The following is an 18839-nucleotide window of genomic DNA, read 5'->3' as shown; positions in this document are numbered from 1 at the left end:
TTGGGCTTTACTGCAAATCCAAAAAAATCGTTTTAGTCAGCTCGCAGCAGTTTGGACAAAGGGCCTGTCTCTGTTCTGCAGGACTCTATGATTCTATAGCGGACTTATCCTGGTTCAAACAACAACGTTGGACATCATGCCAGGGTCAACACACAGACAAACTAACAATGAGGTCTCAACCTGATTAAATTACAACACAGGATTAGACACATTTTATGTCGTGGGAGGCAATGGCCTAGTGGTATTATCGCTGGAGTGTTAATCCAGAAACCTAGGTAATGTTCTAGGGACCCAGGTTCGAATCCTCACCACAACAGATAGCATAATTGGAACTCAGTAAAATATGGAAGTAAGAGTTTAACTCCATTGCAAATTGTTGGAAAAGTTTATCTGGTTCACTAATGTCCTTTTGGCAAGGAATCTACCATCCTACATGTGACTCCAGACCTATAGCAATGTAATTGACTCTTAGCTGCCTTATGGGTAATAAGGCATGCCAGTGGCACCCTCATCCCATGAATGAATAAAAAAAATTACAGATGTAATGGAGCAAATTGAAATGACTAACCAGAGAAGAAGTATTCATAACTTCCCCCTATTTTCAATGATTGGGGAGCATACTAAGTACAAAAGACAAGATTGAAAACGAGCAGTCATTTTCACTGTGAAATCCTGAATAAGCCCTCTGGGCCTTCTCCTGCAGTTCCATCATCATAGATGCCAGTCTTCAGCTAACTTGATTCACTCCATATAACATCAGGGGAAATGACTGAAAACATTAGTTGCTGCAAAGGCTCTGACAATCCTCTCGCAGTAGTACTGAAGATTTAGGGTCCAGGACTGGCTGTTCCTCCAGCCAAACTGTCCTAGTATAGCTGGAACTCTGGTACCTGGACCATAATGTCCTGGTTCAAGTCTCCCTCCAGGCATGGAGCACATAAAAATCAAGGTTAACACCCCAGTGTAGTACTGTCAGAGGTGTCCTCTTTCAGATAAGATGTCAAAGAGAGGACATATCTGTCTGTTCAGGTAGATGAATGGCACTATTTTTCAAAGAGCAGGAGCATCATGGTGGCTCAGTCGTTAGCACTGCTGCCTCACAAAGTCAGGGACCCAGGTTCGATTCCAACCTCAGGCGACTGCCTGTGTGGAATTTGCCCATTCTCCCCGAGTCTACTTTGGTTTTCTCTGGGCTCCTCCCACAGTCCAAAGATGTTCAAGTTAGATGTTCAAGACTGACTATGCTAAATTGCCCAGTGTGCAGGGATGTGTAGGATAGGTGGATTAGCTGTGGGAAATGCAGGGGTGGGTTGGGTCTGAGTGGGATGATCTTTGGAAGGTCAGTGTGGGCTGAATGGCTTGCTTCCACACTGTAGGGATTCTATTGCTAGTGTTCTAGCGAACATCTATCCTCCAAACAACACCACAAGTGCAGATTATCTGATCATCACCACATTGTTCTTCACATTGCATTGAGAAAAAATGGTGGAAGATACACAGATGTTAATCTGTAATGCTGTTACAACTGATGCAGAAAAGTTGAGATAAGTTTTGAGAGAAGAGAAAGGCATATTGATTTAAGGGGAGGTAAGCGCCATCCCACAGGGTTCAGTGCTGTGGCCATGTTTGTTTATGGATGATTTGATTATAGGATAAGAGGGAGTGTTGGTGACATTTGTAGATCTTACCAAATTAATTCAGTCAATACTTTGGAAGAGCAAAGAACAAAGAGTATTGATAAGCTGAGGGTAGAACAAGCTTAAAAAAATGGCATGATATAACTGTTGCAATATACTGACAGAGTGCTGTACTGTTAGAGGTGCTTATCTGTTGGACAACACTAAGTTCAAGCTCCCCTTCCCTCCCTTACTTGCAAAACAAAAAATGGCAGTTGGAATTCAACCTCAGTAAGTCTGATGTGATGCAATTTGTTTAGTTGTAGTAGTGTTAATTATATTGCAAATTGGAAGTAAGCTGAGAACAGCAGAAGAATTGGGGAAAAATGTGCATATTTGATGTTTGAGGCAGGACCTTGGGTTGATAAGGCTGTAAAAAATTCAAAAGAAAGTCTCCATTTTATCAAAGGCAATAATCAATGGTTTTTATGTTCTTCTAACAATTCAGTTAGCCAAATCAAAACTGAATATTATAAACTTCTAAAGGGATGAGTCAGGGACTTGTAAGCTAACCAGTGAGGCTAGTTGAGTGGTGTAGAACAAGGAGCTGGAAAAGTTTGATATTTAGAGAAGAAACATAAATTGTACAAAGATTTTGATCAGACTAGACAAAAAGACTTTTAAGTACAATGTGCCTTTCACCATCGTAGGATGTTCCAAACTCAGTTCTGAGGTGAAACCACTGATGTGAGGTAAGAATTGTTGGAGAGACAGCTTTTCCATCTGTCTGAAGGGGAAGGAGGGCTTGAATTTAATGTGTCACCTAATATGAAAGCAGTCTAAATGTACATTGGAACAATTAGCTTAAATATCATATCCTAGCCTCTGCAATGAGACTTGAATCAACAGCCTTCTGACTTAGAGGTGAGCGTGCTACCCATGGAGTACTTGGCTGCATCCCAGAGCCTCAATTCAGCAGTGTTCAGGTGATGATCCCCCGCTCCCCAACAAACTCACTGCGATGACGTGCACTGCGCAACACTGATTTTCAGCTGGTGACAGTCCACCTGCCATGTGGACGGGTTGGAAGCCACACATTGCCCGTACGCCTCCATTTCCTTTGAACAGTAGCGTGTGGTGATCTCAAATGCTGCTTGCCTGCCAGTAAAACAAAATACCTCAGAAACGCACAAGGGAGAGATGCTGGGAAAACTATGTACATTTATATGAGGAAGAAAACTTTTCCAGCACCATTAGAGACTGAGAGTTTGTAAAAACAAAAATATGATTTTTTTTCAAAGAAAAAGAATAACGAGCTGAAAAGATAACTTAAAATTTTAGAATCTTAACAAGGACCTGGAGCATTTTTTATTCATAGTCACAGTACTGCAATGGAATGCAGCTTAAACTGTCACAGAGTCTCAGGTAAGAGTTCCACCCCACAGTATAATACATTCAATTAACTTAAAAAACATTCCTGGCACCTATTAGCTAGGATTCTCTGATTGCCACTAACAGTCCAACTATAAAATCTCCCTGAATGACGATCATTCGTGATGCCAACATCATTTCAAAAATACTGGCTCTGTTGAGTTACAGTGATTGGTTTCCTTTAGGTGAGCTTGTTCAGACATCCACTCCAAATTGTAATCAGATTTCTAGGTACAGGGACAGCCATAGTCACCTAGAGTTGATTACAGAAGCACTGAAACTATTGTCATCTTGTTACAGCAGACAATTCTCAACTAAAAAGGATATAGTTGAGAAAAGGTTTAAACCTCATTATCCATTTTTCTTTTATCCAAGAGCTTGGCTGAGTCCTAGTAAACCTGAGGTGAGAGAGCTGGTGTGGAAGTATGATGGCAGCCTGATGGCTCTGTGCCCCTGCTGCTGGGATCCCAGCTTGGAGACATTGAGCTATCTCGTCCAGCCTGCTGGAGACAACAGCACAAAGACTGGCAGTACTGAAGTTATCAGATCCTGCAAAGTCTCAGTAACACTGGAAGCCACAACTCTACACACATTCCAGTTGGTTACATAAGCCTTCAATGTACATTTCTGAATTTCCAATGCCAGGCCATTTCCCACTAGCATTGCCACCTTCTACAGAGATTCTCCAGCACCAGTGGCAGATACCAGCTGCAGAGACTGATTTGAAGGCGTGTGTGTGTGTGTATGTGTGAGGTGAGGACAGGAGGAATTCCTTCATTCAGACAGAGGTGACTCTTTGGAATTCTCTGCCCAGAGGGCTTAATGGACTTATTCACATAATACATTCAGGACTGACATTGAAGGGTTTCCCGATATTAAGGATATCAAAGGATATGGGAATACTGCAGGAAAATAGTGTGATCTGCATGATCTAGTTGAATGGTGGAACACGCTCAATGGAGCACTGCTCTTTCTTTATGTGGAGGATGGAAGGATGTACACAAAGCTAAGGAATATGCAACTTTTCAATACCATCTCATAGAGACCTACAGCTCTCATTTCTCCCTCACATGCCTCCCTGCATTAGTGTCTTTCACTATCCAAAGGATAAGGGGCAACTTTTTTCATGCAGAGGGTGGTGTGCAAGCATGGTATGACCTGCCAAAGTAAGTGGTGGAGGCTGGTACAATTGCGACATATCAAAGGCATCTAGATGGATATATGATTAGGAAGACTTTAAAGGGATATGGGCCAAGTGTTGGCAAATGGAGCTAGATTGGGTTGGTATATCTGGTCGGCGTGCACACGGGTTGAACCAAAGGGTCTGTTTCCGTGCTGTACATCTCTATGACTATGTACTGGGAGACAAAGCAAGATGTTCCATGAGAGGCTCACACTGTGAATTAGAACATTGATTGACGAACCCATACACAGAGCTTTCCCCGTGTACTCCCCTCTCTCTCCTCCCCCTCCCAGTGTCCTCTTATCCTCTCCCCAACTCTGAGAGGGTTCCCTCTCTCTCTCTCTCTCCGGGAAAGCCAGACAATGCCCCACCGACCGCTCTAACTGTCCCTTGACCCTGTCTCCGAGCCCCCCACCCCGCCGGCCTTCACTCACATGGTGCCCGGAGTCTGGAAGGGGGGGGGCTGCTCCACGAGGTCACATGGGGAGGAGGCCGAGCCGACCTCGCACCTGATTGAACGAGGTGACTGCCCGTCACCCCAGGCCGCCTTCTGATACGGCAATAAGGAACCAATGACGATGCGGGGGGGGGGGAGAGAAGAGGCGGATGTCTTCTCTCAGCGAGTCTAAAATACCTTAACGACGGCGTGAGGGGGAAGCGGCTAACTGAATAAGACAGGAGGAGATCTAACCGCCCGTTATACTGTGTAAGGGGGAGGGCAAATTATACGGTTTAGACTTGGTTAATGATAGGACGGGAGGAGGGGCCGATTCAATGGCAGGAAGTGGCGGTTGCTAAGGGCTGAAGGGTACCGGAAGTGGCTGTTGCCAGGCCGGGGTCACGTGGCCAGCGATGCCGGTTGCTCTGCGGCGTCACCGTGTCGGGCCTACGGCCATGTCGGAGCCGGAACCGGAGCCTGAGCCGGTACCGAAGGCAAAGCCGGAGCCTGAGCCAGCACCGGAGCCGCCCCCGCCGACCAAGCCGGCCGCCTTCTCCGAGGAGCTGGTGCACAGCGTCTCGCTGTACCGTCGCCGGCCGCTGCTCCTCCACGGCACCCTGGGCCCGTTCGCCGCGCTGTACGCAGCCTGGCTCTACCTGTGGGTGTGCCACTACGGCACCAGTCAGTACCTGGAGGCTGGCCTGGTCTCCCTGGCCGCGCTTGGTATCGTGCACGTCCTCACCGTGCTCTCCGGGCACTGGTCCGTGCACGTCCACTGCCTGCTGACGTGCACCAAGGTGAGAGCGCGGTCCCGCAGGGGCGCGTCCAGGGTCCTGGAGGGCGGGGCGGGGAGGGGTGGGGGGGGTGGGTGTTGGGAGCATGGCTCCGGGATCGGGTGGGGGGGATCGCAGTCTGCCATTGATGCCCTGGTATAGGGTGGGCAGTGGGAATATGGTGCGAGGGGATTGGCACTGGATGGGCAGGGGGGGGATTGGCACTGGGTGGGCAGGGGGGGATTGGCACCGGATGGGCAGGGGGGTGATTGGCACTGGGTGGGCAGGGGGGGATTGGCACTGGATGGGCAGGGGGGGGATTGGTACCGGATGGGCAGGGGGGGATTGGCACTGGATGGGCAGGGGGGGATTGGCACTGGATGGGCAGGGGGGATTGGCACTGGATGGGCAGGGGGGATTGGCACTGGATGGGCAGGGGGGTGATTGGCACTGGATGGGCAGGGGGGATTGGCACTGGGTGGGCAGGGGGGATTGGCACTGGGTGGGCAGGGGGATTGGCACTGGGTGGGCAGGGGGGTGATTGGCACTGGGTGGGCAGGGGGGTGATTGGCACTGGGTGGGCAGGGGGATTGGCACTGGGTGGGCAGGGGGGTGATTGGTACTGGGTGGGCAGGCTGGTGATTGGCACTGGGTGGGCAGGGGGGTGATTGGCACTGGGTGGGCAGGGGGATTGGCACTGGGTGGGCAGGGGGGGGATTGGCACTGGGTGGGCAGGGGGGGGATTGGCACCGGATGGGCAGGGGGGGGGATTGGTACCGGAAGGGCAGGGGGGATCTGGTGTGAGGGGAATGGTCCAGGAACGGGTGAGGGGAACGATGAAGGGCTACTGCCTGAAGTATTGACTCTCCTGCTCCTCGGATGCTGCATGACCTGTTGTGGTTTTTCTAGTGCCACGCTTTTTGACTCAGGCTAGGATGTAGATAGGATCAGAATTATGATGGGGATTGGACTTGTGATGTGGGGGTTTGAGATCAGGCCAACCCTAATAGGGAGAGCTGGAGCAGCCTGTCTGATACTTTACTGGGGTTTTGTATGTGACTCAGATGTACGCTGTATTATGTATTCAACCAATTTTATCATTCCACTTTATAAAGTGACTGCAGGACTCATTCAGGACATACAGTGTATATTTTTAGATGTAGAGAATATACTTTGCAAGAAGCATAATGTAAATATCCAGATGTCATATGAAAAGAAATGTAGCAACAGGAATCAAGGAAGTATTATGGTTTTGAAGGAGGCCATCCTGCACTGGCTTGTTAACTAAGCAACATTACCCACAAGAAGCTTGGGGTGGGGGGGGGGGGGGGGGGGAGCTCTGGAGGAGAGAAAGAGTCTTTTGCAGATCACTTTCAATCTATGCCCTCGTGTTCCTGTTCCTTTCTTGAATGGGGACGGTTTCTACTTAATCCAGATATAATTTTTAAAACCTCTATCATCACTTTTTCTTCAAGGTAAACAGGCCCAACCTCTTCAATCTGTCCTCAAGATTGAAGTTTCTTATACCTGGAACCAATCTTGTAAACCGCTTCTGCACCTTCACATTCATTCACATCTATCCTATGTTGTGCTCAGAACTGAACACAATACTCCAGCTGAGGACGAACAAGTGTTTTACACAAGTCCAACTTCACCCCATTCCTCTGGTACGTTATGCTCCATTAATAAAGCTGAGGATATGATCTGTTTTATTTTCTGTTGACTTGAAAAATGTGTTGCTGGAAAAGCGCATGCTCAACGTTTCGGGCATAAGCCCTTCTTCAAGAATGAGGAGGAAGAGAGCTTCTTCAAGGGAGGCATCCTTGCAAGAGGATTTGCAGTAGGTTAATTCTCCTGCTCCTTGGATGCCGTCGATTCTCCTGCTCCTTGGATGCTGCCTGACCTGCTGCACTTTTCCAGCAACACATTTTTCGGCTCTGATCTCCAGCATCTGCAATCCTCACTTTCTCCTTTTACTGTTGACTTACTTTGCTACTTTCAATACCCGTGCACTCATCCCACTGCTCCTGCACCTCCCTCAGAATTGTACATCCTTTTTTTTATATTGCCTTTCAATGTCTTTCTACCTTACACTTTTCAGCATTAAAGCCCTTCTCTGTCTACTCTGCCAAGTTGTCAGTGTTCTTCTGGAATTCCACAGTATCATCCTCTTAGTTTACAATTCTTCCAAATGTTGTGTCATATGCATATAGAGAATTTACTGGATAGAAAATAGGTTTGGGGTAAACACTTACGCTTCATTGGGGAATATCTGGAAGTGACCAGTGGTTTGTCCACTTGAATGAATAGGGTGGATAACTGGTTTAGCCATTCACTGCCAGATCACATTGGACCACATAAAATTCTATCAGGTCCAGCTCTCCTCCGTGGAAAAAGTGTTAATTGTTCCAGGACTATAGTAGAATACAACGCTGTCTTAAATCCCTTTCCCCGTCTCTTCCATCCTCATCTCAAATAATTTTGGGAAGCTTTTAGATTGTTTGCTCCTGAACTCGTGAACACTATTATTCAGCTGCCGTTGCCACTTTTCTTCCTAATTCACTGAGCCAAGCTTCTTGTAGGGCGTCTTCCAGTGGCCTTGTACTGAATTTGCATTTTTTTACTAGTTTCTCTCCTATCTCCTTCATGCCTTGTCTGAGCTCATCTTGTCCATGAGACCTGGCTTCTGCACTCAGGATCCTGTTTCTACTAACCATTGATACCCAGTTTTCTTTCCTGGCTTCTATGTTAGCTAATGCTAATGGTTTTCTCTCTTCATGTACTGTCTTGCTCTTCTTCAAATCTGCTGTGATCCCCCACTCCTTTTTAAAAAAAAAGGTATTTGGGTCAACACTTTTGTCTTCAGTGGGTTCTTTTTCATTCTCACTAATTTGGTGAGGCAGTTACATGGTCACAATACATTCAGTATTTGGGCACAGAAGCAGAATTAGAAGAATGCGTCAATAATTTATCAGTCGAGTATTAAACTTAAAACCACAACATGCAAGGAAAGTATTGCCTTATTGGAGACCTCAAGTGTTTAAATTCGTATAGGAGAGTAGGCATACAAACAACAAAAGCTTTTTCTCAAAACAGCTGAGAAGCCACCAGCCTGGCGAGGTCAAGTTCCTAGTACAGGCTGGTAAGGTCGCAGCCAGTGGTTTTCCACTAAATATGCACAAGTCAGACCACTTTAACTAGGATGTGGAGATGCTTTAGTTGGACCGTGACAAACCAGGTCAAAAATCAAATGATGCCAGGTTATAGTTTGACAGATTTATTTGAAATTGCAAGCTTTGGGAGCTCAGCTTTTTCCTCTCGTGTAGAATGATGGAGAAGTATAAGATACAGTATTTATAAGCAAAATGTTAACTTTAAACTAGTTGCCCTTGTTGAATCCTTTAATCAGTTAGGAGATAGACGCTGATTAAAATGAAAAATCCAGATTCCTTTCAAATCTTTGTCCCTAGATAATTAAAGGTTTTATCAATGTACATGAGGTGACATCTGAGGTTAGACAATGCACTTCAGGTATGAGGTCCTGCTTTGAATCTATGTTTTCAGCTGAGATCAAGTTTAACTTTGTTGACAGAAAAGAATCTTGAATGAAATAATTCCCCCCAGCATGTGTGTGTAAGAGGGAGAGCATGTATATGATGGTGCATGCCTGAGAGGGAGAGCTGTGTGTGTGTGTGTGTGTGTGTGTGTGTGTGTGTGTGGGGCGGGGGGGGGGGTGGTGGTGGTAGTGTAGGGTAATGGAACTTAACTATCAGCCTCTGCGCAGTGATTTTGCGATGTTGCATATCTCAAAGTCCGTGTTGGAGGCTGAATGTCACGAACTACCGAAGTGTTCTCCCCCGTGTGTTGATCATTGTGTGGTGTACATTCACTCGTTATCATAGTGTCTGCATGTTCTCACCAATATACCATACCATCATATAAGATATATGGCATTGGTCGAGTCACGTGAGTACCCACCGTGTATGTGGTGGGTAGTGTTCCTATGTGTGACAGTAGTACCCATGTCGATGATCTGGCATGTCCTGCAGAGGTTGCCATGGCAGGGCTGTGTGGTGTTGTGACCAATGCTGTCCTGAAGGCTGGGTAGTTTTTTATTATGCACAATGGTCTGTTTAAGGTTAAGTGGTCATTTGAAGGCAAGAAATGGAGGCATAAGGAAGATTGTGGCTAGGTATTTGTCACCATCGATGATATGTTGAAGGCTGTGAAGAACATGCATAGTTCCTCCATTCCAGGAAAGTACTGGATGATGAAGGGTGCCCTTTCGGTCGTATCCCATGTTTGCCTTCTGAGAACTTCATTGCAGCAAGAAGGAATTGGCAATTGATGAGTTGAGCATTGCATCCTATTCTTGTGAATGCATTGTTCAACATCAAGTGTCCAATGCATTTACCTAGCTGGGTTGTTCGTAGGGGATGGCAGTTTTAATATATTTATGGTGGAAGCTCGAAGTGTAGCATCATGAGGCTACACTTAGCCGTAGGCTTATGGTAGTTTGGTGCTGAGGTCTCCATTTTTGATGGAGATGCGTGTCTCCAAGAAGCAGGCTGATTCTAAAGAGTAGTTCTTGGTAAGTCATGTTGATATCACTATGTAGTTGTTTCAGTGACTCCTCACTATGAGACCAAAAGAAAAAAATGTCGACATTGTATCTGGTAATTAGCGCTGGTTGGAGGGCTGTGTAGGAAGAAGTCTTGTTCAAACTTGTGCATGAAAATGTTGGCATATTGGGATATGAATCTGCTCTCTCTGGCTGTCTCATGTGTCTGAATGAAGAACTGATTGTCAAAGGTGGTGACATTGTGGTTGAGGATGAAGTGGATGAGCTGTATGGTGGCGTCTGGAAATTGGCAGTTATTGGTATTGAGCTTGAGGCTGTTGCAGCAATGCTGGTATAGAGTGCCTAAAAGTCCATTGTGATGAATGTTCCAGTTTCTGTTGGTTTGTGGGTGCTGAGTTTCTGTCAGAAATTCATGGTGTCACGAACCCCTCTCCCTACCCCTTTCGCTGTCTTGAGCATACACACACACAGAGGTATGGACACAAACATGCTCATAAATAAACCTGTTGGACTATAACCTGGTGTCATTTGACTTTTTAATCTAGGCAATTACAACCCTATTCATTGTACCTTTTTAATACTAGATTTTGATTTAACATTTTACACACTTCATTGTAGTAACATTGACTGCATTTTTCCCGAGTCGAAAAGCGTGGCCCTGGAAAAGCACAGCAGGTGAGGCAGCATCCGAGGAACAGGAGAATTGGCACTCCGGGCATAAGCCCTTCAGCAGTCCTTCATCTGCTACTGCATTTTTCCCGAAAATAGTAGTTTTTTCAACTCTTTAATGAGCTTCACTGGCCAGACCGGCGTTTATTATCTATCCCTGATTGCTTGGCAAACAGTTGATAGTGGCTCATTGTTGAGAGCCTGGAGTCGCATGTAGGCTAGATCAGGTAAAGATGGGAGATTCCCTCCTTAAAGGGCAATTGCGAACCTGATGAGTTTCACAGGAAACAATGAAAGTCGTCATGATCACCGTTAGACTAGCTTTCTTTTATACTAGATTTTGATTCAATTTAAATTTTATTATCTGTCGTGCTGCGATTAGAACCAGTGCCCTCAGAACATGGGGCCTGTTGTTCTGGATTTCTAATCCACAACATTACCACCGCACCATATGTGGGGGCATAGCTTTAAATTAAGGGGTGGTATGTATAGGACAGATGTTAGGGGTAGATTCTTTACTCAGCAAGTCGTGAGTTCATGGAATGCCCTGCCAGTAGCAGTGGTGGACTCTCCCTCTTTATGGGCATTTAAATGGGCATTGGATAGGCATATGGAGGATAGTGGGTTAGTGTAGGTTAGGTGGGCTTGGATCGGCGCAACATCGAGGGCCAAAGGGCCTGTACTGCGCTGTATTTTTCTATGTTCTTTGTTAAAGTAGATAGTTCATTATCAGCAAGGAATTCATGACCTCACTGATTTCACTTATTCCTGGGTCCCATTAGCTGGGTATTCCTTGATTGACAGTTCTTTCTTGCAGCTCCCTCTTCCCAACATCCTACTTTTCTCCTTTTACCTCCTTGAGACCCCATGGAGGCTGCTTCTACCCCTTTTTACTCTTTTCACCCTATTCATCCCTTTTCTGGAACAAGCAAAAGCTACACTAACTATGGCAAAAGGCAACCAAAGGTTTGTTTTCTCAATGCCAGCACTTACTTGTCAAACTGCTTGCGTATCCATTCATGATCCGGTTCTCTCCCACGTTTTGATTTTATTAGGCAAGCTCCTTCAGACTCTGTCCATTTTACACTGGGTTGAGAAGATCTTTACCCTGATTACTTGCCCCAGTTGTTGAATTTTTATGCGAGCTTGTGGGATTTTGCAGGATGAATTTGTGCACTGCTCCCATGTAGTTTCAGTGCTGTAATCCAACCTTGAAGGTTCTCACTTTTTCACCTTTCCTCATCTCTCCAGTTTCCTTGTGTATTGTTGTCTCACTTTGTGACCATTTCTCCCAAAAGCCTGCATTTGAATTCCTCCCAGTAGGTTTCTGCATTTGCTCCTGCCACGGAAGTGAAACAGCACTTCTTGCCATGAAATGGCACACTGTGACAAAGGTAAACTTTAGAAAGTAGGAGTAGGTTATTCAGCTCTTCTAGCCTGTTTCATCACTCGATGTGATTATGGCTGATTACCCAACTCTGTACCCTGTTCCCACTTTCTCCCTGTCGCCTTTTTGATTCTTTAGTCCTAGGAGCTACATCTATCTATCTCTTGGAAAACATTCAGTGTTTTGGCCTCAGTTTCTTTCTGTAGCAGAAAATTCCACAGGCCTTCACTCTCTGGATGAAGAAATTTCTCCTCATCTTGGTCCTTATTAGTTTACTCTCTATCCTTAGACTGTGATCCCCGGTCTTGACTCCCCCACCAATGGGAACATTCTTCCTGCATCTACCCTGTCCAGTCCTGTTGGAGTTTTATAGGTGTCTATGAGATTCCTCTTCATTCTCCCAAGTTACCACTTCTTTCCCTTTTCAGAGTACCTGCAACATTTGACACAGTTGAACACACCATTCTCCTATATCCATCTGAGTGGGTCTGCACTCCTGTAGTTTCATTCTTACCTGTCTATTCACTGTCAACCTGCTCTTTTTTTGTCCTCTTCTGCCCAGTTACCTCTGGTGACCCCCAAAGATCTATCCTTATTGCTGCCTTATATTTCTCATCTACTTAAGTGTTCTCTGACATTAGCTGAAAACACATCATCACCAGCTCTACCTCATACATGGCTCAGCTCTCTCCACTGTTTCAAAATTGCCAGACTACGTGTCCAGTATTTAGGCTAGTTCAGTGAAGCTTTCTCTTAATTGAGTAATAAGGTGAGTTTTAACAATAAGGTCACAAATAAGGTCTTTGATATCAAAACTCAGCTCTCTGTCACTGACTCCATCTTTCCATCTGTCATCAGGGTAAACCACACCATTTACACTCTTGCTGTTCTATTTCATTCTAAGAATGGTCACTTATGAGGTATAGTGCTGGAGAAATTAAAGTGTGGCAGCATTTGTGGAGAGAAGACCAGTGTTAACTGGATCATAAAAAGCTAGCATCAAAGTTCCAGGAGGAAAGCCAATTGAATGCTGTGCTCCATTTCAAAGGGAATGGTGTAGAAAAGTAGGGAGGTTTTGTTAAGGCCATATAAAGCACTAGTCAGACCACAGCTGGAATATTATGCACAGTTCGGGCCCCTTTTCTGAGGAAAGATATGGCATTGGAGTCAGAAAAGGTTCACTAGGTGTGGTGGAACTCCCTTGAGGAAAAGTTGAGTTGATTGGACTTGCAGTCATTGGGATAAAGAAGAATGAAGCAACCTTATTGAAATATACTTAGGGCGCCTGTCAGGGCAGATACAGAAAGGTTGTATTTGTATATAACCTGTGGGAAAGTCTCATGCCAGAGGGCATAATCTCAGAATAAGGAGTTGTACATTTTGAATCAGAGATAAAGAGTAATTTTTCACTGAGGGTAGTAACCTTGTGGAATTCGTTTGCACACTTAACAACTACAGGAGTTTGTTCATTGTTATAACTTTTCATGAGTTTATCATCCACCATGTGTGGTACTAACATCAATTTATTGCTAATGCATCTGATGAATGGATGGAGATTGTACCAAGCTGTGTTATGGATCATATAACAAAAAAGACCTTAGGTCGCTATTTTAAAAATGCTTGCGCATCTTAAAGCTTGAAATTGCTGTAGTATTTGTGGTGTTTCCCAAATATTGTGTCTTTGGGAACTTGTTGAATGATATGGGTGTACAGGAAAACTCAAATGTGTCTGGATTTTAATCTGTTTTGTTTTCATGTCCTGCAGGAGTCCAACCCCTTCAAAGCAACCTGGGCCAAGGTTGTTCCCACACCTAACAATGGCTCCCCTGAACTCGTGCCACTTCTGCATGACCAGGTATGCAGCAGATGCCTACCAGTAGGAGCTCTTCAGTTACACACAAGGCCGGACTGATTCTGTGTCCAGGAAACCCAACACAACTTAAATTACAAAAGCAGGATACTGCTGATGCTGCAAATCTGAAGTAAAAGCAGAAATGCTGGAAAATGTTCAGCAGGTTAGGCAGCATCTGCAGATAGAAACAGTGGAACATTTTAGATTGTCAGATTTAGGAGATGAGTGGTGTCTAAGCAAATGATGACTACAGCAAAGGGTGCAGAGAGTGGAAGGATCGAAGGATGGAGACGAAGGAGTGGCTTAAAGGACAGATGCAATTGTAAACGTCAGAAGTGGGTGATTCTGGGACAGTAAAGGGAGATGTGTGCAAGCATCCCAAAAAGGAGTATTTAGATATTAACTTAAAATGCCAAGGCCTACAAGGTTATGAGCCAAGTGCTGAAAAATAGGCTTATCATAGCGAGTGGTGGTTTATGGCTGGTGTGGATGCAATGGGACAAAGGTCCTCATTCTGTGCATAGATATCTATGACTCTAAAGCTTCCATAAATTCTGGCACTAATGGCCAGTTAAAATGCAATCAATACAGATTATGGAAAATGCTAGTAATTTGAAATAAAAATGAGAAAATAATGGCAATGCTCATCAGATCAGGCAGCATCCTTGGAAAATGATACATAGTTAACATTTCAGATCATGACATTTCATCCAAACTCCTCAAACGCTTCCAGATCTGCTGACCTTTTCCAGCATTTTCTGTTTTCATTTCATTTAAAGTGAAACCTTTGTTTTAACATGGGTGGCTCAGATTTTGTTAATGCAGCTGAGACACTTTAGTTGTCTATACTTCTTGCAAGTACTTTTAGTACAGTTTAAAGTTACCCACATGAATATTTTGATCTTCGATCTCTAGATTTTTAAAAAATTGGAAATTACAGTGCAGTTGTTATTTTACTACTGAGGTAGAAAAAATATCATGCTTCAGGCTCACTGCCTTTATTCCTGATGAAGGGCTTTTGCCCGAAACATCGATTTCGCTGCTCGTTGGATGCTGCCTGAACCGCTGTGCTCTTCCAGCACCACTAATCCAGTAGAAAAAATATCACACTTACGAACATAAAGTTCAACAGTTTGATAGGAAAGACATAGTTAAACTGGAAAGACTGCAAAGAAAATTTACGAGGATGTTGCCAGAGTTATAGGGAGAGGTTGGCTAAGGTAGGATTTTATTCCTTGGAATGTAGGAGAATGAGGGGTGTATAAAAGCATGAGGGGCATAGATAGGATAAATGCATATAGTCTTTTTCCCAGGGATGGGGAGTTGAAAACTAGAGGGCATAGATTTAAGTTGAGAAGGGCAGGATTTAAGAAGGATCTGAGGGGCACCTTCTTCAGGCAGAGAGTAATGCATATGTGGAATAGGCTGCCAGAGAAAGTTGTTGAGGCAGGTACAATAGCAACATTTAAAAAAAAACATTTGGATACTAACATGGATGGAAATGGTTTTGACGGATATGGGCCAAATGTGGGCAGTTGGAACTAGCTGAGTGGGCACTATGGACAGTATGGACCAGTTTGGGCTTAAAAAAAGCCTGTTTCCATGCTGTATAACTCCATAACAGTTAATGAGCCCAGGTAGTCAGTTAGAGTCCAATTGTTTGATCAAACTGTGTATTGACAAACCATCTAACCTGCAAACAAAATGTTGAAATGAATAAAGAATGAGGTATGAGTACAGAGCTTATGCTGAGCTTACAGTGAACATCAGCCTTCACTGAAATCACACTGAATTTCGTGGAGATATTCATTCATTGCAAAGGAGACAGACTGCCACACAAAGCAACAAGTGTGCAAGCACTGAGGAAGATTTAGAGAAGCATTGGTTTTGCAGTCATTGAAGGGGATAGGAACAATTGAAATTGGACCTTGTTCAAGGGACAGCTACTACGGGTTCTTGATAAGTATGTACCTGTCAGGCAGGGAGGAAGTGGTCAAGCGAGGGAGCCGTGGTTAACTTAAAAATGTTGAATCTCTTGTCAAGAGGAATTAGATTACTTAGAGTGGAAACAGGCCTGAAACGAAACCCACCCAGACCCATTCCCCTACATTTACCCCTTCACCTAACACTACAGGCAATTTAGCATGGCCAATTCACCTAACCTGCACATTTTTGGACTGTGGGAAGAAACTGGAACACCCGGAGGAAACCCACGCAGACACGGGGAGAATGTGCAAACTCCACACAGTCAGTCATCTGAGGCGGGAATTGAACCTGAGTCTCTGGTGCTGTGAGGTAGCAGTGCTAACCACTGTGCCACCCACAAGAAAAAGGCTTATGTTAGGATGACGTGAAGGCTCAGTTAGGGCATTTGAGAGTTACAAACGAGCCAGGAAGGATCTAAAGAGAGAGCTAAGAAGAGTCAGGAGGGGACATGAGAAGTTGTTAGCAGATAGGATCAAGGAAAACCCTAAAGCTTTCTGTAGGTGTACCAGGAATAAAAGAATGACTAGAGTAAGATTAGGGTCAATCAAGGACAGTAGTGGGAAGTTGTGCATGGAGTCCGAGGAGGTAGGAGATGCGCTAAATTAATACTTTTCATCAGTATTCACACTGGAAAAAATGTTGTCAAGGAGAATACTGAGGTACAGGCCACTAGACTAAATGGGATTGAGGTTCACAAGGAGGAGGTGGGAATGCTGGAAAGTGGGAAAATACATATGTCCCCTTGGGGGTAGGGTTTATCCGAGAATTCTCTGGAAAGCCAAGGAGGAAATTGCAGAGCTTTTGGCTTTGGTCATTATGCTGACATTGTCTGTAGGAATAGTGCCAGAAGATTGGAGGATAGCAAATGTTGTCCCTCTCCAAGAAGGGGAGTAGACTCAACCCTGGTAATTATAGACCAGTGAGTCTTACTTCGGTTGTGGGCAAAGTGTTGGAAAAGATTATAAGAGATATGATTTATAATCATCCAGAAAGGAATAAGTTGATTAGGGATAGTCAGCACAGTTTTGTGATAGGTAGGTCATGCCTCACAAACGTTTATTGAGTTCTTTGAGAAGGTGACCAAACAGGTGGATGAGGATATGGATTTCAGTAAGGCGTTTGATAAAGGTCCCCACAAAATATGGAGGTTGGGGATTGAGGGTGATTTGGCAGTTTGGAACAGAAATTGGCTAGCTGAAAGAAGACAGTGGGTGGTGGTTGGGAAATGTTCATCATGGAGTTCAATTACTGTTTTGGGGCCACTGCTGTTTGTCAATTTTTAATAAATGACCTAAATGAGGGCGTAGAAGGATGGGTTAGTAAATTTGTGGATGAAACTAATATCAGTGGAGTTGTGGACAGTGCCGAAGGATGTTGCAGGTTGCAGAGGGACATAGATAAGCTGCAGAGCTGGGCTGAGACGTGACAAAGGGGGTTTAATGCAGAAAAGTGTGAAGCGACTCACTTTGGAAGTAGCAACAGAAATAGAGTACTGGGCTAATGGTAGTATAGATGAGCAGAGAGATCACTGTCCACGTACATAGATCCCTGAAAGTTGCCACCCTGTTTGATGGGGTTGTTAAGAAGGCATACAGTGTGTTAGCTTTTATTGGTAGAGGGATTGAGTTTTGGAGCCATGAGGACATGTTGCATCTGTACAAAACTGGGTTGCGGCTGCACTTTGAGAATTATGAATAGTTACGGTCACCGCATGATAGGAAGGGTGTGCAAGCTTTGCAAAGGCTCAGAGGAGATTTACTAGGATGTTGCCTGGTATGGAGGGAAGGTTTTATGAGGAAAGGCTGACGGAATTGAGAATGTGTTCATTAGAGAGAAGAAGGTTGAGCGGTGACTTAATTGAGACACGTAAGATAATCAGAGGGTTAGATAGGGTGGACAGTGAGAGCTTTTTCCCTCGGATGGTGATGGCTAGCATGAGGGGACACAGATTATTACTGAGGGTTGATAGATATAGGATAGATGTCAGAGGTAGTTTCTTTACTCATAGTAGGAACGTGGAACAGCCTGCCTGCAACCTGAGTGGACTTGCCAACTTTAAGGGCATTTAAATGGTCATTGGATAAACAGATGGATGTAAGTGGAGTAGTGTAGGTTAGATGGACTTCAGATTGGTTCCACAGGTCAGCGCAACATCGAGGGCTGAAGGGCCTGTACTGTGCTGTTATGTTCTATGAAATTGTTACTGTTATACCAGTAAAATTAATTCAGAAAATTCACTGAGAAAATTTACATGTGGGAGAAGTAAATTTAAGGTACATATTCAAAGATCTTAAATTAAGTAACCTACCAAGTAGTGGTGTTAAACTGAAGGACATTATTGAATTCACAATATAATGTTGTGTTAGATTGAGAGATTAGACGTCAGTTCCTGTTGTGGTGATTTAGACTTCTAGCTCAATGAACCGGATAGCCCCTTTTGCTGGAGCGATGTTCTTGTATTGGTGCTTTCAGCTGATTTCTCTCTCTGCAGGATGAGCACCAGCAGAAAACCATCTCTTTTGAGTTTCAGAAGATTAAGTACTGGTTTGATGAAAATGAGGAAGAGTTCCGCCCAGTGGCTTTCCCAGTGAATTTACAACTCCAGTTCTACCAGGGTGCCAAAGGGTTCCAGGATGAGAAGGAGCTCGCAACTGCGGAAAGGAAATATGGTTCAAACAAGTATGTACTGCAGCTCAGGTATTCATTGTCAGGAAGGATGGGTGCCATTCTCCCCCTCAATCAACTATAAAGGTTTCTTCATCTCTAAAACTAAAACCAATGATTTTGGTAGCTTGCATGTGTTATTCTTAAGTTTAATTTCTGTATCAATACTTTTGTGCTCATTATGGTGAAGAATTCTGCTGAAAGGCAGTACTATAGGAAATCAATTGACTGAGCTTATTGTTGATGATCTTCATTCA

At 44.5% G+C, this 18839-nt stretch overlaps 2 protein-coding genes across 2 annotated transcripts in view; one reads left to right on the top strand and one right to left on the bottom strand.

The window, feature by feature from the left end:
- LOC140467957 (coiled-coil-helix-coiled-coil-helix domain-containing protein 5) overlaps positions 1 to 4731 on the bottom strand; it is a 42019-nt gene extending 37288 nt beyond the window's left edge. Inside the window, exons 1-2 of the mRNA XM_072564042.1 lie at positions 4665 to 4731; positions 2634 to 2774 (exon numbers count right to left, since the gene is read on the bottom strand). Of these exons, the coding sequence (XP_072420143.1) occupies positions 2634 to 2774; positions 4665 to 4666 (143 nt within the window). The 5' untranslated portion in view covers positions 4667 to 4731. The remainder of the gene's footprint in view (positions 1 to 2633; positions 2775 to 4664) is intronic.
- Positions 4732 to 4970: 239 nt separating this feature from the next.
- atp13a1 (ATPase 13A1) overlaps positions 4971 to 18839 on the top strand; it is a 98446-nt gene continuing 84577 nt past the window's right edge. The window contains exons 1-3 of the mRNA XM_072564041.1: positions 4971 to 5466; positions 13846 to 13935; positions 18410 to 18597. Coding sequence (XP_072420142.1) covers positions 5083 to 5466; positions 13846 to 13935; positions 18410 to 18597 — 662 coding nt within the window. The 5' untranslated portion in view covers positions 4971 to 5082. The remainder of the gene's footprint in view (positions 5467 to 13845; positions 13936 to 18409; positions 18598 to 18839) is intronic.

This window comes from Chiloscyllium punctatum, chromosome 46 (assembly GCF_047496795.1).
Source record: "Chiloscyllium punctatum isolate Juve2018m chromosome 46, sChiPun1.3, whole genome shotgun sequence".
Taxonomy (NCBI): domain Eukaryota; kingdom Metazoa; phylum Chordata; class Chondrichthyes; order Orectolobiformes; family Hemiscylliidae; genus Chiloscyllium; species Chiloscyllium punctatum.
This window is presented reverse-complemented; position numbering and strand designations above follow the sequence as displayed.